At 40.0% G+C, this 22607-nt stretch overlaps 1 protein-coding gene across 1 annotated transcript in view; it reads right to left on the bottom strand.

Annotated features, from left to right (window-relative positions):
* Positions 1-22607, bottom strand: part of Nbas (NBAS subunit of NRZ tethering complex) — a 261552-nt gene that overhangs the window by 47023 nt on the left and 191922 nt on the right. Inside the window, exons 45-47 of the mRNA XM_051181643.1 lie at positions 9690-9908; positions 4107-4309; positions 1908-1997 (exon numbers count right to left, since the gene is read on the bottom strand). Coding sequence (XP_051037600.1) covers positions 1908-1997; positions 4107-4309; positions 9690-9908 — 512 coding nt within the window. The remainder of the gene's footprint in view (positions 1-1907; positions 1998-4106; positions 4310-9689; positions 9909-22607) is intronic.

Genomic DNA, 22607 nt, shown 5'->3' on the forward strand with positions numbered 1-22607 from the left:
GCAGAATGAGAAGTGCTAAGAGAATCCACAGTTACTGAGTGATGCTGGGAGAGCCAGCATCTACTTTATTGTGTTAATAGGCACCTCAGTTATCAATTTGTCCTTGGCTTCTGAGACCTGACATTCCAGCATTTCCTCACTATAAGCACGTTCCTCCATTTTGAAATGGTAATTAATGTATATTCTTGTGCCACTGTATCTTGGAAGCATGAACTTTGCCTTTTGATTTTACAGGAGGTTACAGTTAACAGATTGCCTTGAGTCTCAGAAGACACTTTGGACATACAAAGTCTTCAAACTGTGAAAAACAGGAATCTTGAAATTCACAGGAAAGTGGATGGCACTAGAAGAAACCATCCTGAATGAGGTAATCCAGGCACAAAAAGAAGAACATGTACTCGCTCATATATGGATTTTAGACCTAGAGCAAAGGATCACTAGCCTATAATTCACACCACCAGAGGAACTAGGATACAAGGTGTATTCTAAGAGATTCATATAAAGTCCCTCACAGAAGGAGGAAGGGACAAGTCACCCAGAGTACATGGGAAGTGGTGGGGGGGCAGTGAATGGAGAGAGAAGTAGGAGAAAGAGAAGGGGAGGAGAGGAAAGCATGTGCAACTAGGGAGATTGAGCCAGGGTAGGAATAGAAGACAGATGAGAGAGAGAGAGACAGAGACACACAGAGAGAGACAGAGAGAGAGAGAACAAACATAAAAGAGGGAGCTATTATTGGTTTGAAGAGAAAACTGAACCTAAAGAAAGGTCTAGAGACCCACAAGACTGCCGCCAACTAACAATTTGAGCAACAGTGGAAAGGCTACCATAAATGCCCTTCCCAGATAGTGAGATCAACAACTAACTTATCCACCATCATGGAGCCCTCATTTAGTACCTGTTGGAAACAGAAGCAAACACCCATAACTAAACACTGAGTCGAGCTAGAATCCAGATGCAGAGGGAGAGGACAAGACCAGATTGCAGAAACACATAGAGACAGCTGACCTGAACAAGGAGGCGCTAATGTCCCCCAGACTGATAGCTGGGAATCCAGCATGGGACTGACTCAGACCCCCTGAATATGGGTCTCAGCCAGAAGAACTGAGCAGTCTAAGAGACCTCAGACAGTGGAACCAGGATGTATTCCTGGTGCACAAAAGGACTTTGTGGACACATCCCCCATGGAGGGATACTCCTTAACCTAGAGACAGGAGAGAAGTCCTAGTCCCTACTTCAAATGACTTGACAGATTTACAGGACCCCACCTGGATGGTATTGCCCTACATGTGTAATTGGGGTGGGGGGATGGGGGATGAGGGTGGTCAGGGTGCATGTGAGGGGGGGAGAGAGGGTAAGAGGGAGGGAGGGAGAGAGAAAGGGAGAGAGGGAAGGAGAGGGAACTGGATCGACATGTAAAATAAAAAATAAAAATTAAAAAAAAAAAGTTGGACTGAATGCATTTTGTATTATAATATGGCTACAGACCTATGGGGATCAGGGAGTAAAATGTAGTGGTTTAAGTAAAAATGGCCCTCATAGGCTCATACATTTGAATTACTAGTCCGCAGCTGGTGGACATGTTTTGGGAAGGACTAGGAGGTATGGCCTTATTGGATGACCTATGTCACTGGTGGTGGGTTTGAGGTTTCAAAACTTCCTGCCAAGCCCAGTCTAGCTTACTCTCTCCCTCTAACTTGAAGATTAGATGTAAACCCTTAGCCACCGTCCAGCACCACCCCTATTCGCCTGCCTGCCTGCTGCCATGCTCCTGGGAATGACGGTCATGGACTAACCCTCAATTCAATGATTGCTTTTACAAGTTGACATGGTCTTTTCATAGCAACAGTAAAGTACCTAAAAATGAGGAAAGCCATTCAGTGCAAGTGGACAAGCTGTCCTGATCTTACCCGTTGTCCACACTGGTGTGGACTGCCTCAACAACACCTTCCAGGACCTGGAGGGGGTCACGTGTCCCACAGAGTTCAACATTATTGCCACTGTGATAAGAAAAAGAATAATTGAGTCAGAAGAGGTTAATGGAGCCTCAAAAACACACTTTCTACTGACACACTCAGGTGAACCCAGTTGGATTATGGTGTGGTGTGTTCTGATCACTGCTCTGTGCTTAGAGTGAAATGTTGAGGATGGGAAAGCTAGCTTCCCTTAAGGAGCTCAAGGTTAATCCATGCACATATTCCTACCAGGGGAATAATACCATCTGCTTTGTCATTTAAAAGCAACTGAACATTAAAGCATTTAAAACATTAAATATAATAATGTTCGAAAGCCAACAGCTTGAAGCTCTTGAAAAACAGGAGTTACACAGTAAAACCCTCTACCCATACATCACAAAGTTCATCACAAACAATCAATGGTTTGATAGATTGATCAAACCATCAATGCTGGACCCTCACTGGTTCACTCTCTGGAATCCAGTTGCTGACCTGCGTGGTGGATTCTGCAGCCCTGGGTTTGAAGGACCAGCACCCCTCCCACACCCCTAAATTCTTATGTTTCAGCAGATCATAGATGGGTTTCCATGATATTTTCGCTCTCCTTTTTAAATTTTTTCATAAATTTTCTTTTGTTTTATTTTAGGAGCAGGGGATGGGTGGCATTAGGAGGCATTATGTGAAAGATACAAAGAGTAAATAAAGAAATTTAAAGAAAATAATATTTAGCCACTGTCGAGAACTCTCGCAAATTCCCAAAGTGCAACCAAGGAAAAAAAATTTATACATATTTCCAGGATACTTATGGATTTAAACCACCTGCTAGACTCAGTTACTTTCGGGTCTTTGTCATTTTATGTCTATATCTACTAAACTTAACTGAGGTACATGCAGAGGCCTACCCAACAGCATCCTAGTCCTAGGCCCTGAGAGAGCAATGGTTGATCTCACCATGTTCCTGAACCTTCTATCACTCCAAGTTGTAAATGCACATTAGTCAAATGTCTTCAGTGCATTGTTATTAGAACCAGTCTGATTTAACAGACACGATCTGAACATAGTCTCTAGTAGTAGAAATGTCACAAAGGCACTCATTTCAGTAAATATTTCTTTTGTAAGCTTTATCTGGTTAAGAAAGTATAATTATAAAGTAAAAGGTGCAAAATATGGCAAATAAGTATGTTATCATTTGGAAATGAGTGGTTCTTATAAGCAACAGCAGAGAAATCACAACAGACTAATAGAACAAAGCTTTATTAATGTGGAATTTGTTATTTATAAAATGAAGTGCTGCTGCATTTTGTCTTCTGTGCATAAAATTACTAGGTAGCTCAGAGCATTAACGTGAGAACTAGATGAGACTGGGGTAATTAAACTGATAAAGGCTCATTTGATTTCAGTTTAGCTTCAGAAAACTGACATGCATTTAATCAAAAAGTTCCTCAAGAGCAATACAGAATTACAAAGAATGCTTAAAAGGAGAATAAATTAAATACAACTAAATCTCTTAGCCTAATTACATTATTCACAAAAAGCACATGATGCCTCATTATTCCCTTAGCTTCCCTTTTCTCCTTTCCAGCCCTCTTGCTTGCAGTACACTAATGTGCCTGTGTGGGGACAGGAGCTTATACCACTTGCAGCAGGTAAACCATGTCCTTAACAGTTAGCCAACCCCTAACTTCTTCCCTCAATCGGTTGTGACTTGAGTTCATCAAAAGAACCTCTTGGGCACCATTTCTCACTGACTGCAAGAAGGGGAATTAGAAAAGACAGGAGCTGAGCAGCCACACTGACACCACAGGGCAATTTGGCTCTTGGCTACCCAATTCACATGTCATTTGGCCTTTCTCTTTCTTCTCAAAGAAACCTAGCCAGAAATAGGCTTCATGGCACATTGTATGCATGTATGTAAGTATGTATGTATGTATGACCAAGGAGGACACATACTCATGGCTCTCCATCCTCAAGTAATTTTAGGTCTTAAGGGTTTGAACACTCTAGAAGTAATCTCTCAGGTTTGTAAAACATTTGAAAATATGATAAGCTTCTACATGCCTGATGACAGTTTAGCTTCATAATGACTATGGAGTGGGCATTACTATTGATGAAATATTACCTTAGGTCTTCTGCAATTGTTACTTCATAGCTTACCTCAATGCAGAAATTATTTCTGTGATTGCACTATGCACTACATCCTTGGGTGAGATATTGACGGGACCAATGGCCACTTCTAGCAGCTGTTGAATCATCCTTAGAGGCTGTCCATCTAAACACATGGCCACAGCTTGATCACGAAGTTTCCCTTTTTCTGAGCGGGACAGATCATAGAGGTAACTGTATTTCTGTAGTATTTCCTAGAAAGAAAAGGCAATCAATGCTGAAATTTTAACAGTAAGTTAAATGTGTCTAGCTGCACAAAGTATATTTAGAAGATCCACTATATATACATATATATATATATTCCTATCATCACCTATTCCTATCATGCACACCAAGGGACAAGAGGGTCTTGTGGACAGAGGGTACTGTGAATTGCAGAGGGCCTTCTACAGGTCAGAGAGACCTGTTGAGTCAATGTTGAATCAATGAGAAAAAATACACAGACTTCTTTTCTGAGGAATAAAATTTTCTCTTCTATTTTATTATTCTATTGCTTGTTCTACTCTATTCTTTTTCTGCTCTGTTCTTCTACCCTAGTGTTTTCCTTCTATCTCTTTCCAGATGTCTTCCTTCTCCTCCACTTCTTGACGCCTTCCTTCTCTCTTCTTTATTTTTTCCCTTATAGCTTAGACCAGAGACCTTTCAGTCATAGCATTTACATGGGCAGTAGTTTTTATAATTTCCAGAAAACAGGTTACTTGTTTCATTTTTCATATTTTAGAGCCCAATCCAATTTTCTTAACTAGCCATCCAATTTTTTGTTTTCTAGTTATATGGGATCAACTGTTTAAAGCTTTGTTTTAGCCATGATGCACACGGTAACCCATGAACACATTTCCAAATATCTGAGAGAACTTGAACTATCTCCTGGGACTTAATTGTTTTCCTAACCATTAACCTAAATCAGGATCTATACAGCTCCCCCCCCACAGAGAAACTCCCAGCTGTGTGACACTTCCTTGTTCCTGTTTTCTATCCTCTGCAGCTCTTGCTTTATGGTGGTGGTATGGTGGCAACACTTTAAACAGTACAGCTTAAGAGGAAACCATCTTCATAATAATCCACAAGTAAAAATGCCCAGTAGATCAGGATATTTCCCTAAGATAATCATATTACTTAAAGGCACTGGGATGTTGCTGCAGGAATTCACATCATGCCACACACCAGAGAACAATGGCAGAGGCAAACACATAAGGCACAGCAGCAATAAGAGACATTATAGAGCCAAAGCCCTTAGGTCTTGCCTATCTGATACTCACCCATCAGTGCCTGCCATTCTAGTGGGTCAAACTCCTGAATTCAAGCTCCACCCCTAACATGGCCACCAGTAAGGGATGACATTAAAAATCAGACCACTGGCAGGGTTAAGCACTCTAGACAGTATGGATGGTGAACTGTACTGTTTGTACTGAACTCTAAAGCTTACTCATCATTATGCTATCAACAATAACTATATAACCCAAGATGTTACATCTATGGAATTTAATTAAGTATTTCTAACAATAATCCTACAATTACCCTTAATTAGTCCCATCTCATCAAAAAAAAACTGAAGATCCAAGAGACTAAATAGCATGCCTGAAGTCACATTGCCACCCAGTAAAGGAGCTGAAATTAGGACCTAGAAGTCACTCTCCACTCTATGCTATATTGCTTCTCTTTCAAACATACCTGTAAAAACCAACATTACAAGAAATAACTGAGGAAGTCAGCCATAGCTGTGGTTCCCAGTACACAGCACATGGCTGCACATACCTCACATGGCAGCACATAACACACATGGCAGCACATATGACACAGGCACATACTATACACAGCTGCACATACCACACAGGAATACTAGATAACAACAACAATTTCCAGCTTCTGTGTAGTTTCCCTGGTAACCATGAACATAATGCTTCATTTTTTAAAACCTCCACATGAAATCTGAACATAACCAAAGTTTTCATATTAAAGAATACTACTGGGGTGTTATTCTTTTGTTGTTGTTCTGTTTGTTTGTTTGTTTGTTTGTTTCAAGATAGGGTTTATCTGTGTAGCTTTGGAGCCTGATCTGGAACTAGCTCTTGTAGACCAGGCTGGCCTTGAACTCAGGGATCTGCCTGCCTCTGTCTCCCAAGTGCTAGGACTAAAAGTGTGCTCCACCACCGCCCAGCATACTACAAATTTTTTATTATTAGATATTGTAGTGACTACACTTAAATGTAATCTTTTCAAGGAATATATAAGAGCCCTTATAGACAAAGTGAGAGGCTGACTAGGCTGTGCTAACCTAGAGGCACAAGGTCAGTGAAGGGTATGCACGACAGAAGACTGGACATGCTTGGGATATAATCCAGGCAAGTGGACATTTTATTATTCTCTGCCCAGTGCTTTGAATCTTCCATTAAAATAAACAAACAAGCAAAACCAAGCAACAACAACAACAAAAAAGCCAATGAATTACTTGGACCAGGTGTGGCAGTTCTAGCATCTGCACTTAAGAGGAAACCAAGGCTCTAGAATTGAAGGCTGTTTACTTAGATCACAGGAAACTTTAGGTGTAATTAAGAGGATTGAAATCTAAATATGAAATAAATAGGAGTAAATTTAAGGGCTGAAGGTATTCCAGCTTTTTTTATAAAAATATCTTTTTGTTTTTTGCGAGGGGGGCAGTATTTTTGAGACAGGGTCTCACTATGTACCTCTAACTATGACCTGGAATTTCCTATGTACATCAGGATGGCCTTGAACTAACAGAGATTTGCTTGCCCCTGTCTCTCAAGTGCCAGGGTTAAAGGTGTGTGACCCTTTGCCCTGCTGGAAAAAATAATGTTGAAACGCAGTTGCTGCAGAGTCTCCTACACAAACTGTCAGACGGAATAGCACTTATGAAATACAGTATGGTACTTTAAATTCTAAGATGAAATGAGCAGACTTCTTTGCTAACAACCTCCTTAGATTCACAAAAATCATGCTAGCCACTGAAGGACATGTATTACAAAGAGAAAAATGACAATTTTATGATTTTAACAATTGAAAAGGTGAACAAAGACTTATAATTTTTTTTTACATTATAATGTCAATCTCCTTTACTTAAAGATTCAAATTTTACTCTAGATCTTATAATTACAAATTATGATATAACAAATGTTAGGAAAGAATGGACATTGTATTAGCAAAGACAATTTGTTCCTACAATGGCTCATCCACTGTTTACACCATTATTTAGTGGTATAAAAGTGAAACCTGACACTTTTAAATTCAGCCCATCATCAATTTTTATAAAACTTTTGTAGACTGTTTTTGTATATGTGCATGTATGCCCTGGTGCCTATGTGGAAGTCAGCTAGAGGACTTGGTTCTTTCCTCTACTATGTGAATGTCAGGGAGAGGGACAAACTCACTTCATTAGGTTCTACAGCAAGCATCTTTACCTGATGAGCTAGCTCAGTGGCTCTACTACCTCTTAAATGTGATGTTTACACTGATAGGCCAACCAACACCCAATTCTGATCAACTCACACTTAAGATTTAATAAGTGAGAGTACAATTTAAGACGATAAAATGGGGTTGAGCAGGTACCTAGGGTCCATCACAATAGCATTAAAGGGCAAGTCATATATTATTCTTGTATCTAAACACTATTTCACTCATACAAAAATCATTTACTTAGTTATCTATCACCCTTCAAATTGTGGAAAGGAGTATTTTAAAGTCCCACAATTGTTAAAATACAAAACAAGTTGGCCATGCTAATGCATGCCTGTCACCTCAACCCTCAAAACACCAAGTAGGAGAATCACAAGTTCCAAGTCAGGCTGGGCCATATAGTGATACCCTATCTCAAAACACACACACAAAGGCACACATGCATGCATGCACGCACACACATGCACACACACACATACAGAGGCATGCACACACAAACAGAAACAAAGAACTAAGGAAACTGGTGAAAGGTTCTATGAGACAGGGTTGTGGGGAAGAAAATCTACAAAAGCACACATTGTTTAAAAGTATGCCACAGTAAAACCTAACTCATAGGAAGTGGCACTATTAGCAGGTATGGGTACATTACAGTGGGTGTGGCCTTGTTGAAGGAAGTGTGTCACTGTGGGAGTGGACTTTGAGGTCTCCTATGCTCAAGCTACTGGTAGTCCAGTGTCTTAGACAACTTCCTGTTGCCTTCAGATCAAGATGTAGAATTCTAAGCTCCTTCTTCAGCTCCATGTCTGACTGCATGCTTTCATGTCCCACTATGATGATAATAGATTAAACCTCTGGAACACCCAATTAAATATTTATTTTTATAAGAGTTGCATGGTCACACTGTCTCTTCAAAGCAATAGAAACCCTAACTCAGACAGATGGCTCAATTATTAATAGCACCACCATTAATAGCAATTCCAGAGGACCTGGCTTCGACATCTAGCATCCACATGGCAAATCACATGCTACTCCAGTGCCAGTGGACTAACAACCTTTTCTGGCCTTCATGGGCACTGCACACATGTGGATCACACACATACATGGAAGCACAATATCCATACATATAACATAAGTGCTAAAATACATTGTTAAAAAATTAAAAAGAACAGGTATCTGAGGACCTCATATGATTTCTGCTTATTTAGTAGAGTCTTAATACTAAGGTCCTCAAACCACACCATGGGCAAGGAATCCCAAGTCTATTGGTGGTTGTTTTGGGGGACATAGTAGGCTTAGTTACAAATCCACTACTAGCAATTTGAGCAGCCAGAAATTCCTGTCAATAATAAAGTTATATTGGAAGGATACATCAGTAAAACAGGATGAAGTATAAGCATATTTAAAAACACTGTTGAAGCATGCATGGGAAACTAGCATTTCTGAAAATTAAAATATATATATATATATATATATATATATATATATATATATATATATATATGGGGTTAGGGCCTCTATTATAATTCATTTAGATAGTAAAATGCCCAGTAGCTCTCATGGTGGAGATTACCATGTTCAGCATGTATCAGCTTTAGAAGTCCCTCCTTACCTGGGAACCCAACCAGTGCTCCCTCAATTTTTGCTACTCCCCCCTACCTACCTTTCCTTCTTTATAGATATCATCTTTGACACAAATTCCTTTAGAAAGAGAAATGAAGGCATCAGATAATCAAACGATAAAGATTATAAAGGCAAAGATTTGAGGACAGCTTTTCATGACTACAATCCCATCAGCACTACTGTTCAAGTTGGATCTTCACACTCCACAGATGACACAGATTGGTAGGACTTTTCAAAAGACAGGATCCAGTGAGAGGTCAGCAGGGCACCTAAAAGCATAAGATCCAGCCTTTTCATTGTTTCTGTCTCACTTCTTGATGATGATGCAAGTGGTTTTGCTCCATCACATGCTACCCACAGGAATTTCAGCAAAGAGGCTGAAACCTTTAACTACAGCAGAAATAAGGTTTCTCCACTTATGAAATGATTATGTCACATACCTCTTAAAGGAGCCAGGAGCAAACAGAATTCCTAAAGTGGCTTCAAGGTGAACAGTACAAACATGGCGGCACAAGTCATCCACAGACATATGGTTCATACCTGCTCACTATTCTTCAGACTGAGGATGAAGCTGTGGCTGAGGGTTTCCAGGTGAGCAAGCGATATCTCCAGGTGAGCCAGGGCATCTGCATAGGTGACTTGTGAATCTTGACCTTCCTGGGGGTTGTCTTCTGGACTCCTTTTCCTTGGTTTCTCTATGAAATGCTTGACTGTCTTAATGGCCTTTCTGGTCATCTCTTTCCGTGCTTCTATGGACAGCTTTAAAAGGCAATAAACAAAGTCAGGGGAAAGCTAGCATTGAGTTTGGCATATTCAATAGGTGTTGAAGGGCAGAACAAAAGTGTAATTTTAATATGTTAACCAGTTAACAGTCCCATTGCTTTTGTTTTATCTCCTCCTTTGAAGGAAACAAAAACAGGGAAAGACCATTTATTCTCCTCAGATATCAAAGGACATTTTAAATAATGATGACAGTCAGAGACTATAAGAATAGAAGGATGAAACTAGACATCACTGACTCTTGCACAAAGTGCAAAGATAGGGACCCACTTACAGTCAGAAACTCCAGTTCTGAGCCTTTATTTACTGTCAAGTAAAAAATCAAGACCCATGGGCTGCTGGGTGTGCTGCCATATATCAGTAATCCTAGCTCTTTCAAGGTGGATGCAGGATTTTAATTTTGAAGCCATCGTGGACTAAGTAGGGAGATCTTGTTTCAAAAGAAAACTCCTAAAAATAACTGAGATGGGGTAGTGGATGGAGAGAGAGACATAGACATAGAGGCATGAAGATGTTAACTAGAACAAGACTATAAAAATGAAAATTCAAAAGCTATCTAGTTCACAAGATTAACAGTAACTAGCTTAGGATGAGTTAGTGGTTAGCATATTATACAGTTATTAAAATTAGAACTATAAAATCAGTACAGTATTTTTACAAAGTGCTTCCACAAAACATTAAATTTTAGAAATCAGGACATAAAATCATCTGTACCATATTTACATTAAAATTTCAATTATATTATATGCAAAATTAATTTTTGCATATATTCTGTATTTTCTGTGCACATAAACATGTATATAAAACATCTATAGAAAAATGTGTCTGGCCATTTAGGTATATAGTACAAACACATATTATATTGAATATATTAATATGATATAATATATCATATATAATATGATATAAAATATCAGTGACAAAGTGTTCTGGTTCTGAGTAGTTATTTCCTCTCTGCATTCCTGGTTTCCATCACAGTGTTGTGTTCATTCACATATTCCATGACATGTGGCAGTCTCTGCATTGGATATGCAGGGCTTATAGTTTCCTAAAACTATTAAGCACATTAAGCTCATTTACCTGCATAGGTGACTTAAGAATCACAAAGTTCATCCCCACCTTCTGTGAAGGAGGAGTTCCTCTGGGTACCCCAAAGTGCCCATTGACTACTCAAGCCCATTTCTAAGATACACACAAAAGGACTGGTGTTTTTTTTCCAACAAACAAACAAACAAAAAAAAAAAAAACAAATAAAAAGCCTTTGATAACATCTAAAATTCCCCTGCTATTTCTTAAAATTAGTCACTGATATATTTTGAAAGATGGAAGTAAGCTAAAATTCAAGTAAGCTACACTAGAAAATAAGTGTTCCTCAACCCAAACTCCAGGTTACCTCAGAGAATTAGTTTGAATGTTAGCAGCTGACATTTTCCTATTTCTACACAAATTCTCATTAAAGTCACTTGGTGGGGGCTGTTTCCAAGGAACTGCACTCAAGTCCTGCACTGTAATGCAGCTTCAAAGCATATTCTGTGCTATTACTTCTGAGTTCTGCTACTAAACAGATGGCATGAGATCCAAAAAAGCCTCTAACTCAGTGGGGTCACGACCCAAGGCTACCTCTATCTCCAAAAACACTTACATTACAATTCATAACAATAGCAACATTACAATTATAAAGTAACAACAAAATGTTAAGGTTGGGGTCACCCCAACATGAGACTATATTAAAGGGTCACAGTATAAGAAGCTTGAGAACCACTGTAGACTGGATGAATTGTGTCATTGGGTCTGTCTCTCAATCAATAGTGCACTCCTCTCTGTGGTTTAGAAATACAAGACACTACAACTATACCTATGCTTGCTCAACAGATCTTTCCCTCCACCACACTGTACATGCAAAGTCTGCAAAAGTTAAGAGGAAAGAAGTTAGAATCCAATGCAAGAGCAGAGCCCATTCAAGAGGCAGAGGCATGAAGAATGAAAACTTAACCAACCTAACCTACACAGTAACACCTCTGTCTCAAGAGAAAAATACAAAACTAAACCCTGGAATCCGCATCATGTGGCACCCAGAGAGTTTGTCCTGAAATATATCACACAACTTCCTTCCAGCCATTTCTTGCATCCTCCATCTGACAGACTATCACAGAGTGAACAACTGGCTGAGCATTGCAACAAAATCAAAACTGAGTAACAGTGTTGTAAATCTTTTCTTTTGACTCATGCTTTTTGCCCCAAAAGTTAAATTTTGACAATTATTTGAAAATGCAAACTTACCCAATATTCTTCCTATTTTAATGTGTGGTACAGAGAAGTCTTGAGAGTAAACAAGCTGGAGAATAGGAAAAAGGCAGGCAGTGTGTGTGTGCTGGTGGGGAGCAAAGTGGTGAGAGAAAGAGCAGGTCCCTGAATACATAGGTCCAGGTGGATCATTGCCAAACGCTGGGATGGATGATGGTATAGCAAATTGGAAGGGAGGTAAATTCAACTAGTTTATGTCAAATATTTACTACCCAGTCCCTGTACAGCTTGACAAAGACTTTCGAGCTATAATTCCTTCATCAACAAAATGTGAACACTAGCATCTACGACATATAGCAATCAAGTACGACAATCTATAAAACAATCATTATAGTTCAGTGCCTAAAGAAAGAGCTCAAAAAACAGCCTGAGTTTTAATCTGAGCAACTAATAAAGGCCATCCTCCCCACTGGTTTCTCATATTCTTAGTGAATTTCTCATGTAATGCTTCTAAAATGAATTCATCAAATAGCATAGCATGAAACTCAAGCTATCTCCAAGCTGATTCATATCCTAAACGCCAGCCACACAGAGTCTATAACTCCCAGGTATCATTGTCTACGCCTACTTCAACAGCAAACATATGGAGTCAACCTGATCCAGCTGGTACTATAGTTCCCACCTCAGTCTATTGAAAAGTATTCTGCTCCAGCATCCATGAGCATAACCCAGCTTCTTATGTGTACAGTAACCTGGATTGCCAGCATCATTCACCCTTGTCGCTCTGTGTTACACACTCTCATACAATGTGTGCTGGTCACTCTGACTGTCTTCAACAGTTTAAACTGTGCCACTATCACAAAAGGCATTTTCTTTTTCCTACTTTAACAGATTCTTCAAAATAACTATTTGAAAACAAACAGCTTTGTAGTTAATGTGAATAAATAACTGTAATTAATTTTTTGATCTAGCTAGGACTGTAAGATACAGTTCTATGCTAAAGGATAGAAGGGCTTTTATCCCACCATGCATTTGACTTAACTCATGCTTTTCACTATTTTTCTTTATAAGAACAAGTTCACCATGGGAGACTCCAGAACCTGGTTAGAAAAATGGAAGCTCATCACTACATCTTTATTTACACCTTTATTTTCTTTACACTTTACTATGATCAAGGGGATTGAAATAAAGAGGAAAAATGAAAATTACCAGAGTAAGAAATAGCAACTTCTTTTCTATACCTGGTGGTCACACAGTATTTTCATATTAAAATTATTTTTGAGGTCCATCAACATGTCATCAATACATACTTTTAATATGATAACACAGATAATATTTTTTTTTACTATCCTCTGTACTAATAACTGCTACTAAAATAATGACAGGTAACTATCTGACTAGGAGAGGTGAGATGGCTCAAGTGATTGAAGGAGCTTGTTGCTAGCCAGAATTTAATCCCTGGAACACACAGGTGGAAGGGAAGACCTGGACCCCACAGGCTGCCCTCTGATCTCTACGTATATAGACTAATAACTTTAAAGGTTTTTAATGGTAAATGGCTGGGATATTTTTTATTACTAAATAGGTACTTGTAATCTATTTTTTATGTTCCATAGAAAAATGAGATAAAGAAAGAAAGCATGTATGACCAGAATAGAAGGCTGAGAAAAGGTTGAGGTGTCATGACATCAGCACACTTTCCTGCATCCACCTTCATAATACACCTGACTCTAAGGACTCCCCACCTTCACTGTCACCTCACTGTAGAGACACCGTGGCCTCTCCTGGAGAATGTTGCCATGGGAATAACTTATTCCCTAATGTGACAGATGGCATACTCAGCAGAACCACAGCATCCCTTCTACCAAACTGCACTTGATGGCTTTTTATCAAGTTGGGATCAACCATATTGCAGCCAATGAAACCTGACCAGAGGTGACACATACCATTTTGAAGAAAGGCAAGAAAAGTATCCATGGATCGTGGGTTTCCATTCTTTTCCACCTCAGCCATGGCAGTTAAGGAGCATGTGGGGTTCATGTGGTACTATTACAAAATGATAGGGCCCCACCAGCACGGATTCTATGTGATTTGTGGTATAGGTCTCTTATTCCATTTGGACAAGGAAGGACTATTAGCCTTTTGCACTGTTAAGCCACTATGAACCTCAGCCAGTTCTGACAAATAATAGGTATTAAGAGTATTGCCATGGTGGTTTTGGTCATCATACCAGACACTGAAAAACTGTATCTACACTTTGGGTGCAGATCATATACCATATAACCATATAGTATATCATACAGCACAAATCCATATATCCTATACCTCTTGTCCATATATTATATACCATATATATACACACTATATATATATACATATATATATAGTGTATCATATACCATGAACCCAAATAGCATATCATACATAATATATCTATATAGTATATAGTATACACCATATATCTATAGTACAACATATACTATTTATTCATAAAGCATATAATATACCATATATTTATATAGTATAGCACAGACCATTTACCCATACAGCATATCACATACTAAAGAATGTGAAGGTCTAGAGAGGCTGGAATATCAACATTGGCAGTATGTGCTAGATGTTACAGGATTCTATGACCAAATACTATAAACTAGCAATTAGTTTATCAAACTATTATCTAGATTATATGTAGGAATCAAATGAGGAGAGAAATAGCACAGAAACTCAGGGTTTTATATGATTAAACAATTGTTAATTACACACCAACAGTAGAAAACAAGATTGAGAAATCCATAGACAGCAAATGGTAGATATACCTCTCAGAAGATTAAAATGCTTCAGGGGAAGATAAACCAAGGCTGTGACACTTGTGAATTCTTTCAGTTGGATAAAATGACACAGGGCAGAGATCCAATTAATGATGATATGCACCTTCACAGAAAGAAATGCATCTCTCTTTAAGTTGAGAGAGATTATAGATGGGAGTGCCACATCAAAGACCTATGGTAGAGGAGAAAATGTCTCAAAACAGATGAGCTTCAAAGATGTAGCTTGTGCACATGTTGCTAATAGGTATCAGTCGACATGGATTCAGCTAAGTTTCTGAGATAGTAGTACCTGCCACAGCCACAGCCACAGCCACAGTCGCAGGCACAACTTAGATGCTTTTAGACATCTCACATTAACACCTGAGGCTGTGACCTTGTCCAACAGACTGAGGGAACAGCACATACTTCCAAGGATTCAGGCCTTACCCAGCACTCCACATGGAGCTCTGGAAAGAGGTACAAAGGACTTTACTGGAGTGGAAGGAGGGAATAGGGTCACAGAGACAAGGAAAAAGTGGGGTCTCAGAATGCAGGTCTAGACTAATTAAGGCCTATACCCCACTTCAGATAGAGAAACCTCCAAAGCCCACAGGCCAGAATGTCAAACGGCCAAGCAGAGTCTAACAGAGCCATATGTGTGCAGGTGGGACTGAGCCAAGACTGCAGAGCATTGACCACTTAGTTCCTGGTCCAGGTCAGACTGGACAGGAAATATGACCCCCTGGCAAATATCATTCTTCCCCTGACCTCACCTCCTTCCTTGTTCTTCTGTAATCAGTTTAGAAACTCAGCTCTAGGAACGTTCCTGACCCCTGATGTCACCTCCAAGCTCACCAGTGCCCTCTATGTGGTTCATAGGCACGATGTTTTTTGTTTTTTAACCACAGTTAAACAACACCCTTCAGGATAAAAACTGTTAAAAGTTTGTATCACTTCATAGTAAAAGAATCACAGTAAAACTGCTTAACAACTCTGATAACCACGCAGGGGAAAAGGGGACCTTTTAAAAGTACAATGATCAGGGTCGAAAATACTCTAAAGGCTGCAGATCATCAAGATTGCACAAGGACCCCAATGTAAGGCTCCAAGGAGACAACAACTACAAAAAGATCACTACAAAAAGTCATATTGAGGATATGACACAATAATGCAAACTGAACTTAAAAAAAAAATAATGCCATCAGGACAGTGGTAGGCCAGAGGAACCAGAAGTCATATGGGAAGTGTGCAAGAATGCCCAACTGGCAATGCTCCATTTATTCACCTGATAGACATTTTCCATGACACAGTGTTCCTTTGTCTCAGACAGGTTGCTGGTAAAATACAAAATTAGATCAAGCCCTTGCCCCTGGCTATGTCACAGTCTAGTTGGAAACATGAAGAAGTAAAAGACATTAAAAAGAAGCCTGGCAACTACATAACTAGGGCAGCTATAGGAGCCTATTGAAGTCTTTAGAAGGGCACTCCATCTAGAATGGAAGAAGGCACAGGCAAGTAGTACAGGAAAGAGCTGTTGGGGAGAGACATTCCTAAGGAAGGCAAAGAGTGAGTAGGAATTCAGGCAGAAAGAGAGTCTGGAGAGGTCACTAGTCCACAACACTCGGTAGCCAAAAATACACAGGCTTGGCTGGAATGCAGGGTGCGAGACATGCCAGAGGAGGGGAGGAAAGACACGGGTCACATCCCCAGAGCACAGGTACCAGGCTAAAAACGCTGTTCTTAGACCTGGATTCCTGGGAAGGAGAGACAGGAGATCTAACAGGAGAATGACCAAACCAGTAATGGAGTTTTCAGGAAATGCTTGATTCAAAATTCACAAGGACAACATTCAACTGTAGGAACCTTCAGGCTGAGAAACCCCACCAAGAAGACATGAAGTAAAAAGTAGCAAGGCTTGACTTTGAACATAAACCTGGCATTTGAGAAACAGGTGACTTAAGAAAACCCAATTGCTTCCTATGGGTAGAAAACTAGATTCGATGGTTCCCACTGATAATAGCAAAAATAAAAATACTAGAAAAGCGAAGAGAAAAGTATATTTTACTTATATATTCTCACCATCAGTTAGTCTGAAATGGAATACAATTTAAGTACTATTGGATAGACAGTCTTTCTTTTTATGCTATTTATGAGCCCACCTTACCCCTTCTCTCTTTCTCCCTCTTCCATTTTTATGCTCAACACTGTAACTAACACTGACTGTGCCCTAGGCCTGGCCTTGGGACACAGGGATACAAGTGTAGTCTAAGATAGTCTACTTTCAAATTGCATGGTAATTGAAAAGACAAGATAAAATTAAATATTTATAAAATGTACAGGAACATAAATGAAGTGTGTAGATAGAAAAGGAGAAAAAAAAATTTGCTTTACAAAAACAGAAGTCTATAAAAAGGAGACAATGGCTGACCTAGGACTTGATAGGAACAAACAGCTCAGGGGGAGCAAAGAGGGGTAACTTTTGGGCAAAGCAGCAGCTTAAGAAATTAAACAAAGGCTATTTATAAAAGGCTATTTATAAAAGTTGATAGCCACTGCTATTGACCTTTCAGTGAGTTCCAGAGCACTACTCACTCAACAAAGACATGGCTCACTGCTGGAAGGAGCCTCCTAGATGAAGAAATGGATGCAAAGCAGCAGACAGCAGTGCATCTGAGGAAAATGAGGGAATAGGTTTTACAAACATCAAAATGGCCCAGAGTTGGATTCTCAAAGATAAATACTCCTCCTCCACCAGCCCCAATCCCATACTATCCTGGAAAAGCTCTTGATAGTATAAAGTGTGTGCATGTGTGTATGCACGTGTGTGTGTGTGTGTGTGTGTGTGTGTGTGTGTGTGTGTGTGTGTGTATTTTAGTCAAGGGAAGACATTCAATGGAAGGCTAAGGCCACTTCACAGGAAATAGGCCAGTGGTCTTCAACCAGGGAACATGTGCAATGTGCACATACCCAAAAGAAATCATGAATGATAAATGAATTGATGTCGACTCTGATCTCAACCTACCAATAAGTGGAAGACACCAATGGATTCATAAACTAATTAAGACCAATATTTAAATCCCATTTGTCTCCTATGATGTACACTTGGAATAGCAATTTATTTTCATGTTATTTATTAACAACAAAAGTTTAGCTTACCTATGTTGTTCTTATCAAATAAATGTAATAATTATAGTAGCAACTCAACACAGAATTTTAAAGAAAATATTAGAAGCTGGTGGTCTAAGAAAATTTCTCAAATTAATTTCTATTGTATAATCATTTCTCATATAGAAATTAGACTTGTAAGTATCAACATGCTGCCTAATGATGAAACCATGTGAAAGTAAAAACTGCAAAACACCCAGCACAAAATTACTAAGTCCTGCACCAACAAAACAGACCAAAGCCTAGCATGGCTTCTAGAAGTTTTAGTACATCTCTCCCAAGGAGGACCCTTTAAAAGGTCTAATGACAAGCTCAAAGCTTACAGGACAATATACAGTTGTTCTAGTTAATACCTTGTCATAGGCTCATATAGTCCTCCACTCTCAAGAGCCATTCCTTAGAAGTATGCAGTTATAAATCCTGCCCACTTTGCAATGCAACTCTCCTATCACCTAGTATCCTTTCAGGAATGACATCACTTCTCTGAAACACACTGGCAATCTTTATGTGAAGGGGGAAGGAAGGGTCTGATGTTGCTGGCCCCAATTCAACTGAACAACTATAATGGGAGATGTCATTCTGTAAATATGTTTCTCTTATTGGTTAATGAATAAAGCACTATTGGCCAATAGGGAAGCAAGATAGGTGGGACTAGGAGAGATGGAGGATTCTGGGACTGTAGGAAGGAGTCACAATGTGATCGTGGGACCAGGCTGGTGGGAAAGTGTTCATAACACAACTACTTTCTGTCAAAGACACAAGAAGTTTGTTCCCAGTTGGCAAAGTCAGATGGTGTAGTCACTCTGCCCTTGGACCCCAGTATCCTTCAGCCCAGAGAAGCATTTAAAAATCTCTCCCACCTGTTGTGTAGGCAACAGGAGCTCAATTTACTCCGCACTCTTCCTTCCTGTTAATTAGTACCAAGTAGAATCTATCTTTATCTCTTTTACACACATTCCAGCATCTGTTCAGTTCGCTCTGACAAATTGGGAACAGTCTGAGAATGGGCTCTCATCCTGAGTGTCAAGGATGCATGTATCCTTGGATGATAAGGGACAGGGAGACCCCAAATTTCCATTTGTTATTCTGTATAGTTCCAAAGAAGAAGTCTGTATTTACAATGTGCTGGAGCTCATGCAATCCTTTGTGAGCAGTTCCAGTCAGGACAAAAATGTTAAATATCCAGCACAGGAGAATGTAAGCAAGTCATCTTAGGATTCTAGGGTGCACAGTACACAGGGTTCAGGGCCATCACCTTGGAGTGCCATTTTGTACTGCACACCTGTGTTGAAATCACCTAAGCCTGACTTCAGAAACATCTACTCCCAGGTACACTGAGAATTATACCAGGCAACGTAGAAGGAAACCCTGTATTTGCTATGAGCTTCTCCTGGCTACTTTTAGTAGAAATGGAAGTATGTGGCCCACTATGAAAAGCTCTAGGGACCCAAATCTGAATGACTCAATGACTCACCCAGTGGCAAATGTGGGAGGTGGGAGGGGCTGTTCTGGGAGCCAATAAACATCTAGATGGTGTGCGTGGGGCTGAAGGAAGAAGGATACCTTAAGCTAATTCCTGGGTATGTTTTGTTACTCAGCTACTTGCCAATCAGTTATGTCAGCAGCTTCAAATATTTTATTCAATACCCAGAACAAGGAAGACTGTGTATCAAAATTCACTTAGAGGAGCACATGTATATATTAACTTTGATGAACATACGACCCCAAGTAAGATGAGCTACAATATAACTTTTGTTCTAATCTCCAGCCTGTATTGACTTTTTTGTTTGATTTTCAATGTTTACAACAATCGCTTAACTTAATTATGAGACCTTGCCAATGCTTTATAAGGTATAATTTTAAAAGGGCTCTTACTTGGCTCTGATGGCAGAATAACTTATAGGAGACAGCAAACATGGGGTTACAAAGGAGACAATAGTCATCTCAGCTGTCTTTAACTAGCTTGATTCTTAAAAAGCAATCACTTTCTGCTTTGCCCTTGTCAAACACCTCATCTCTCTGTGTGCTGTTACCAAATGCTACAGGTGGCTTTAGCCATAGGAATGTAGGCCATCAGAGCAGTACCAAAGCCAAGCCTACATGTTACAGCATGTTAGGCACTAATCTAAAATTTCACCACACACACACACACACACACACACACACACACAGTGTCCCTACAAGCTACCTATGAATTTGATTCAGTACTGACACTGGTAGACCAGCTCAAGCAATCAAGACTTGAGGTCATCAGCACCTGGCAAGGCAGGGACACAGGGGCTAGCTCTGGGTATGACAACCAGAATAGTGGGAGGTTTCTGCTTGGTGTGTCTTTAGACACAAATTGGAAAGCAACATCACTCATTCACTGACTCAGGATAGTATCCTAGACTATTAACAGCAAAAACTCTTGTAATGAAGCTAACATCACAGACACAGAATAAAGATATGAGGTTCCATGACAGCATATACTACTGAGATAGCTAACCATGAAATTAAGCCACATCTCTGAGTTACATGAGCTGGTAATTTTTTCATCAACTAAAGGGTCATTTTAAATGGAAATTTACTTGTGTCTAAAATCATTCTAAAATTGATGTATATTCACAGTAGAGATGAGGCCCCCTTACACACAGGGGAGAAGCTATATCAGCAGAGGAAGTTTTCCAAGGTTGGACCTGGATGAGAATTAGGGTTAGCTGCTCTGACATAACCATGCTATTGAGAACTATGGGGTATCTCAGTGCCTACCAAGTCAGTTCAGTTCACCAGTCTGAGTGCTGTGGTGTTAAGTGTGAAATGTACTAGGCATTCCGGGGTCCATGCAGATTTCAACTGATTTACTCTGGCCTCATGAAAATGCATAAAACCTGCCATCCAAAGGCACTGACCCTTCATAACTGACCCAGGTAAACACGGCGTGAAAAACCTATGAAGTAAAGTAGACATGAAATAGCTATACTGTGATTAAGGAGCTCTGCCTAGTGAGTCAACTAACAGTGTTGGCTATATGGTGCAAGCTCCAAAGGGAAATTTCTAGAAATACAACATAAGGCCATGTAGCAGGCACATGGCTGTAGTGGAGCAACAACCACAGATGCTGAGCCCTCTGAACTTGTCCCATCAATACTGTGACGGCCTTCACACTGGGCATGTCCTGGTCTCCAGGTTGGTGCCATCTGTTCCTTTCTTCAGTCAGCACAGCGTTACTCTGATAGTGAAAATCCAGCAGTGTCTGCCTAAAACTCAGGTCTAGTCAATCATTTCCAGGACTAAGTCCAAACCTTGAGCCAGGCTCCTCTTCATCTCTCCAGCTTTCCACCCTCTGATCCCACTTACACTATACCTATCTATGGGTAGTCAACTGAAAGTACGTTTATTTCTTGCTACATCTGTGTAGAATATGCCTTCTCTTCAAGTCTGTCATGTTATAGGGCCCAGGACAAGCACAAGCGTGCATGCGCACACACACACACACACACACACACACACACACACACACACACACACACGGATTCAGGAGGGATACCTCTTCTACCATGGTGCCCTTCCTGGATTGTCTCAGTCTGTGCTGCCTCAAGCATTAAGTGCTTCTGCTCTCCTGAGGGCACACTCTTCTTTCACTTAACACCTTTCACTTAACAGGCTCCTCATAAGGACCAAATGAGTAAGAACAAGTAACACCCCCAGAGCTGCTGATCTGAGGACTCTTGCTCATAACCTGACAAAGCAGCTACATTATCTGGAACGACAAAGCAGGGCTTCTTATTAAAAATTCCTTCACTGCCCAGGCTGGGGGACAAGTTCACAAACAGCAATTAGGAGATGGCAGGGAGGGAGTCTAGAGGAGGGACAAAGAATGGGACAGTGAGAGGCATGCCACGGAAGATTTAGTGTTGAATGGTAAGTAGCACTGAATGAAGCCTGCCAAGCAAAGGCACCATTGGGGAGGCGGATATTTCCAGACTTCTAGTCCCACACTGCTCCTTTTCATGTTAAATATATTTTTAATATTGGATACATAATATTCTGAGGTTTATTCCTCTGTCCTTTCAAGGATTGACACCACTATGAATTTAAAGCCTCTAAGCTTCATGGGAAAGAGGATGTGCCTCCTTCCCGCCTTATTAATGAAGAGGACTCTTGGGCTACAGAAACACGACCAGCTTGGTATCCCTCCAGAAGGTCTCCATGGGTGGGGGCATTGTCATTCATGACTGCATGGTGCACATGCTCGCTCACCAATTTCCAATTTCTTATTCAATTATCACCTTAGTCAATTTGAAATAATCTCCCATGCAAAAGCAGAGAGTGAGTTTTCAGCTTGCTAGTCAGGCCAGTAATTACGATCAACCCAGATGCACTTTTGGAGTCAAATTGGTGAGCACAAGGAAGAATGCAATGCAAGGCCTGGGTCCTAGCATGTCACACCTACCAGTTACCTAATGATTGTGGACTTCTC

Source organism: Phodopus roborovskii, unplaced genomic scaffold (assembly GCF_943737965.1).
Source record: "Phodopus roborovskii unplaced genomic scaffold, PHOROB, whole genome shotgun sequence".
Taxonomy (NCBI): Eukaryota; Metazoa; Chordata; class Mammalia; order Rodentia; family Cricetidae; genus Phodopus; species Phodopus roborovskii.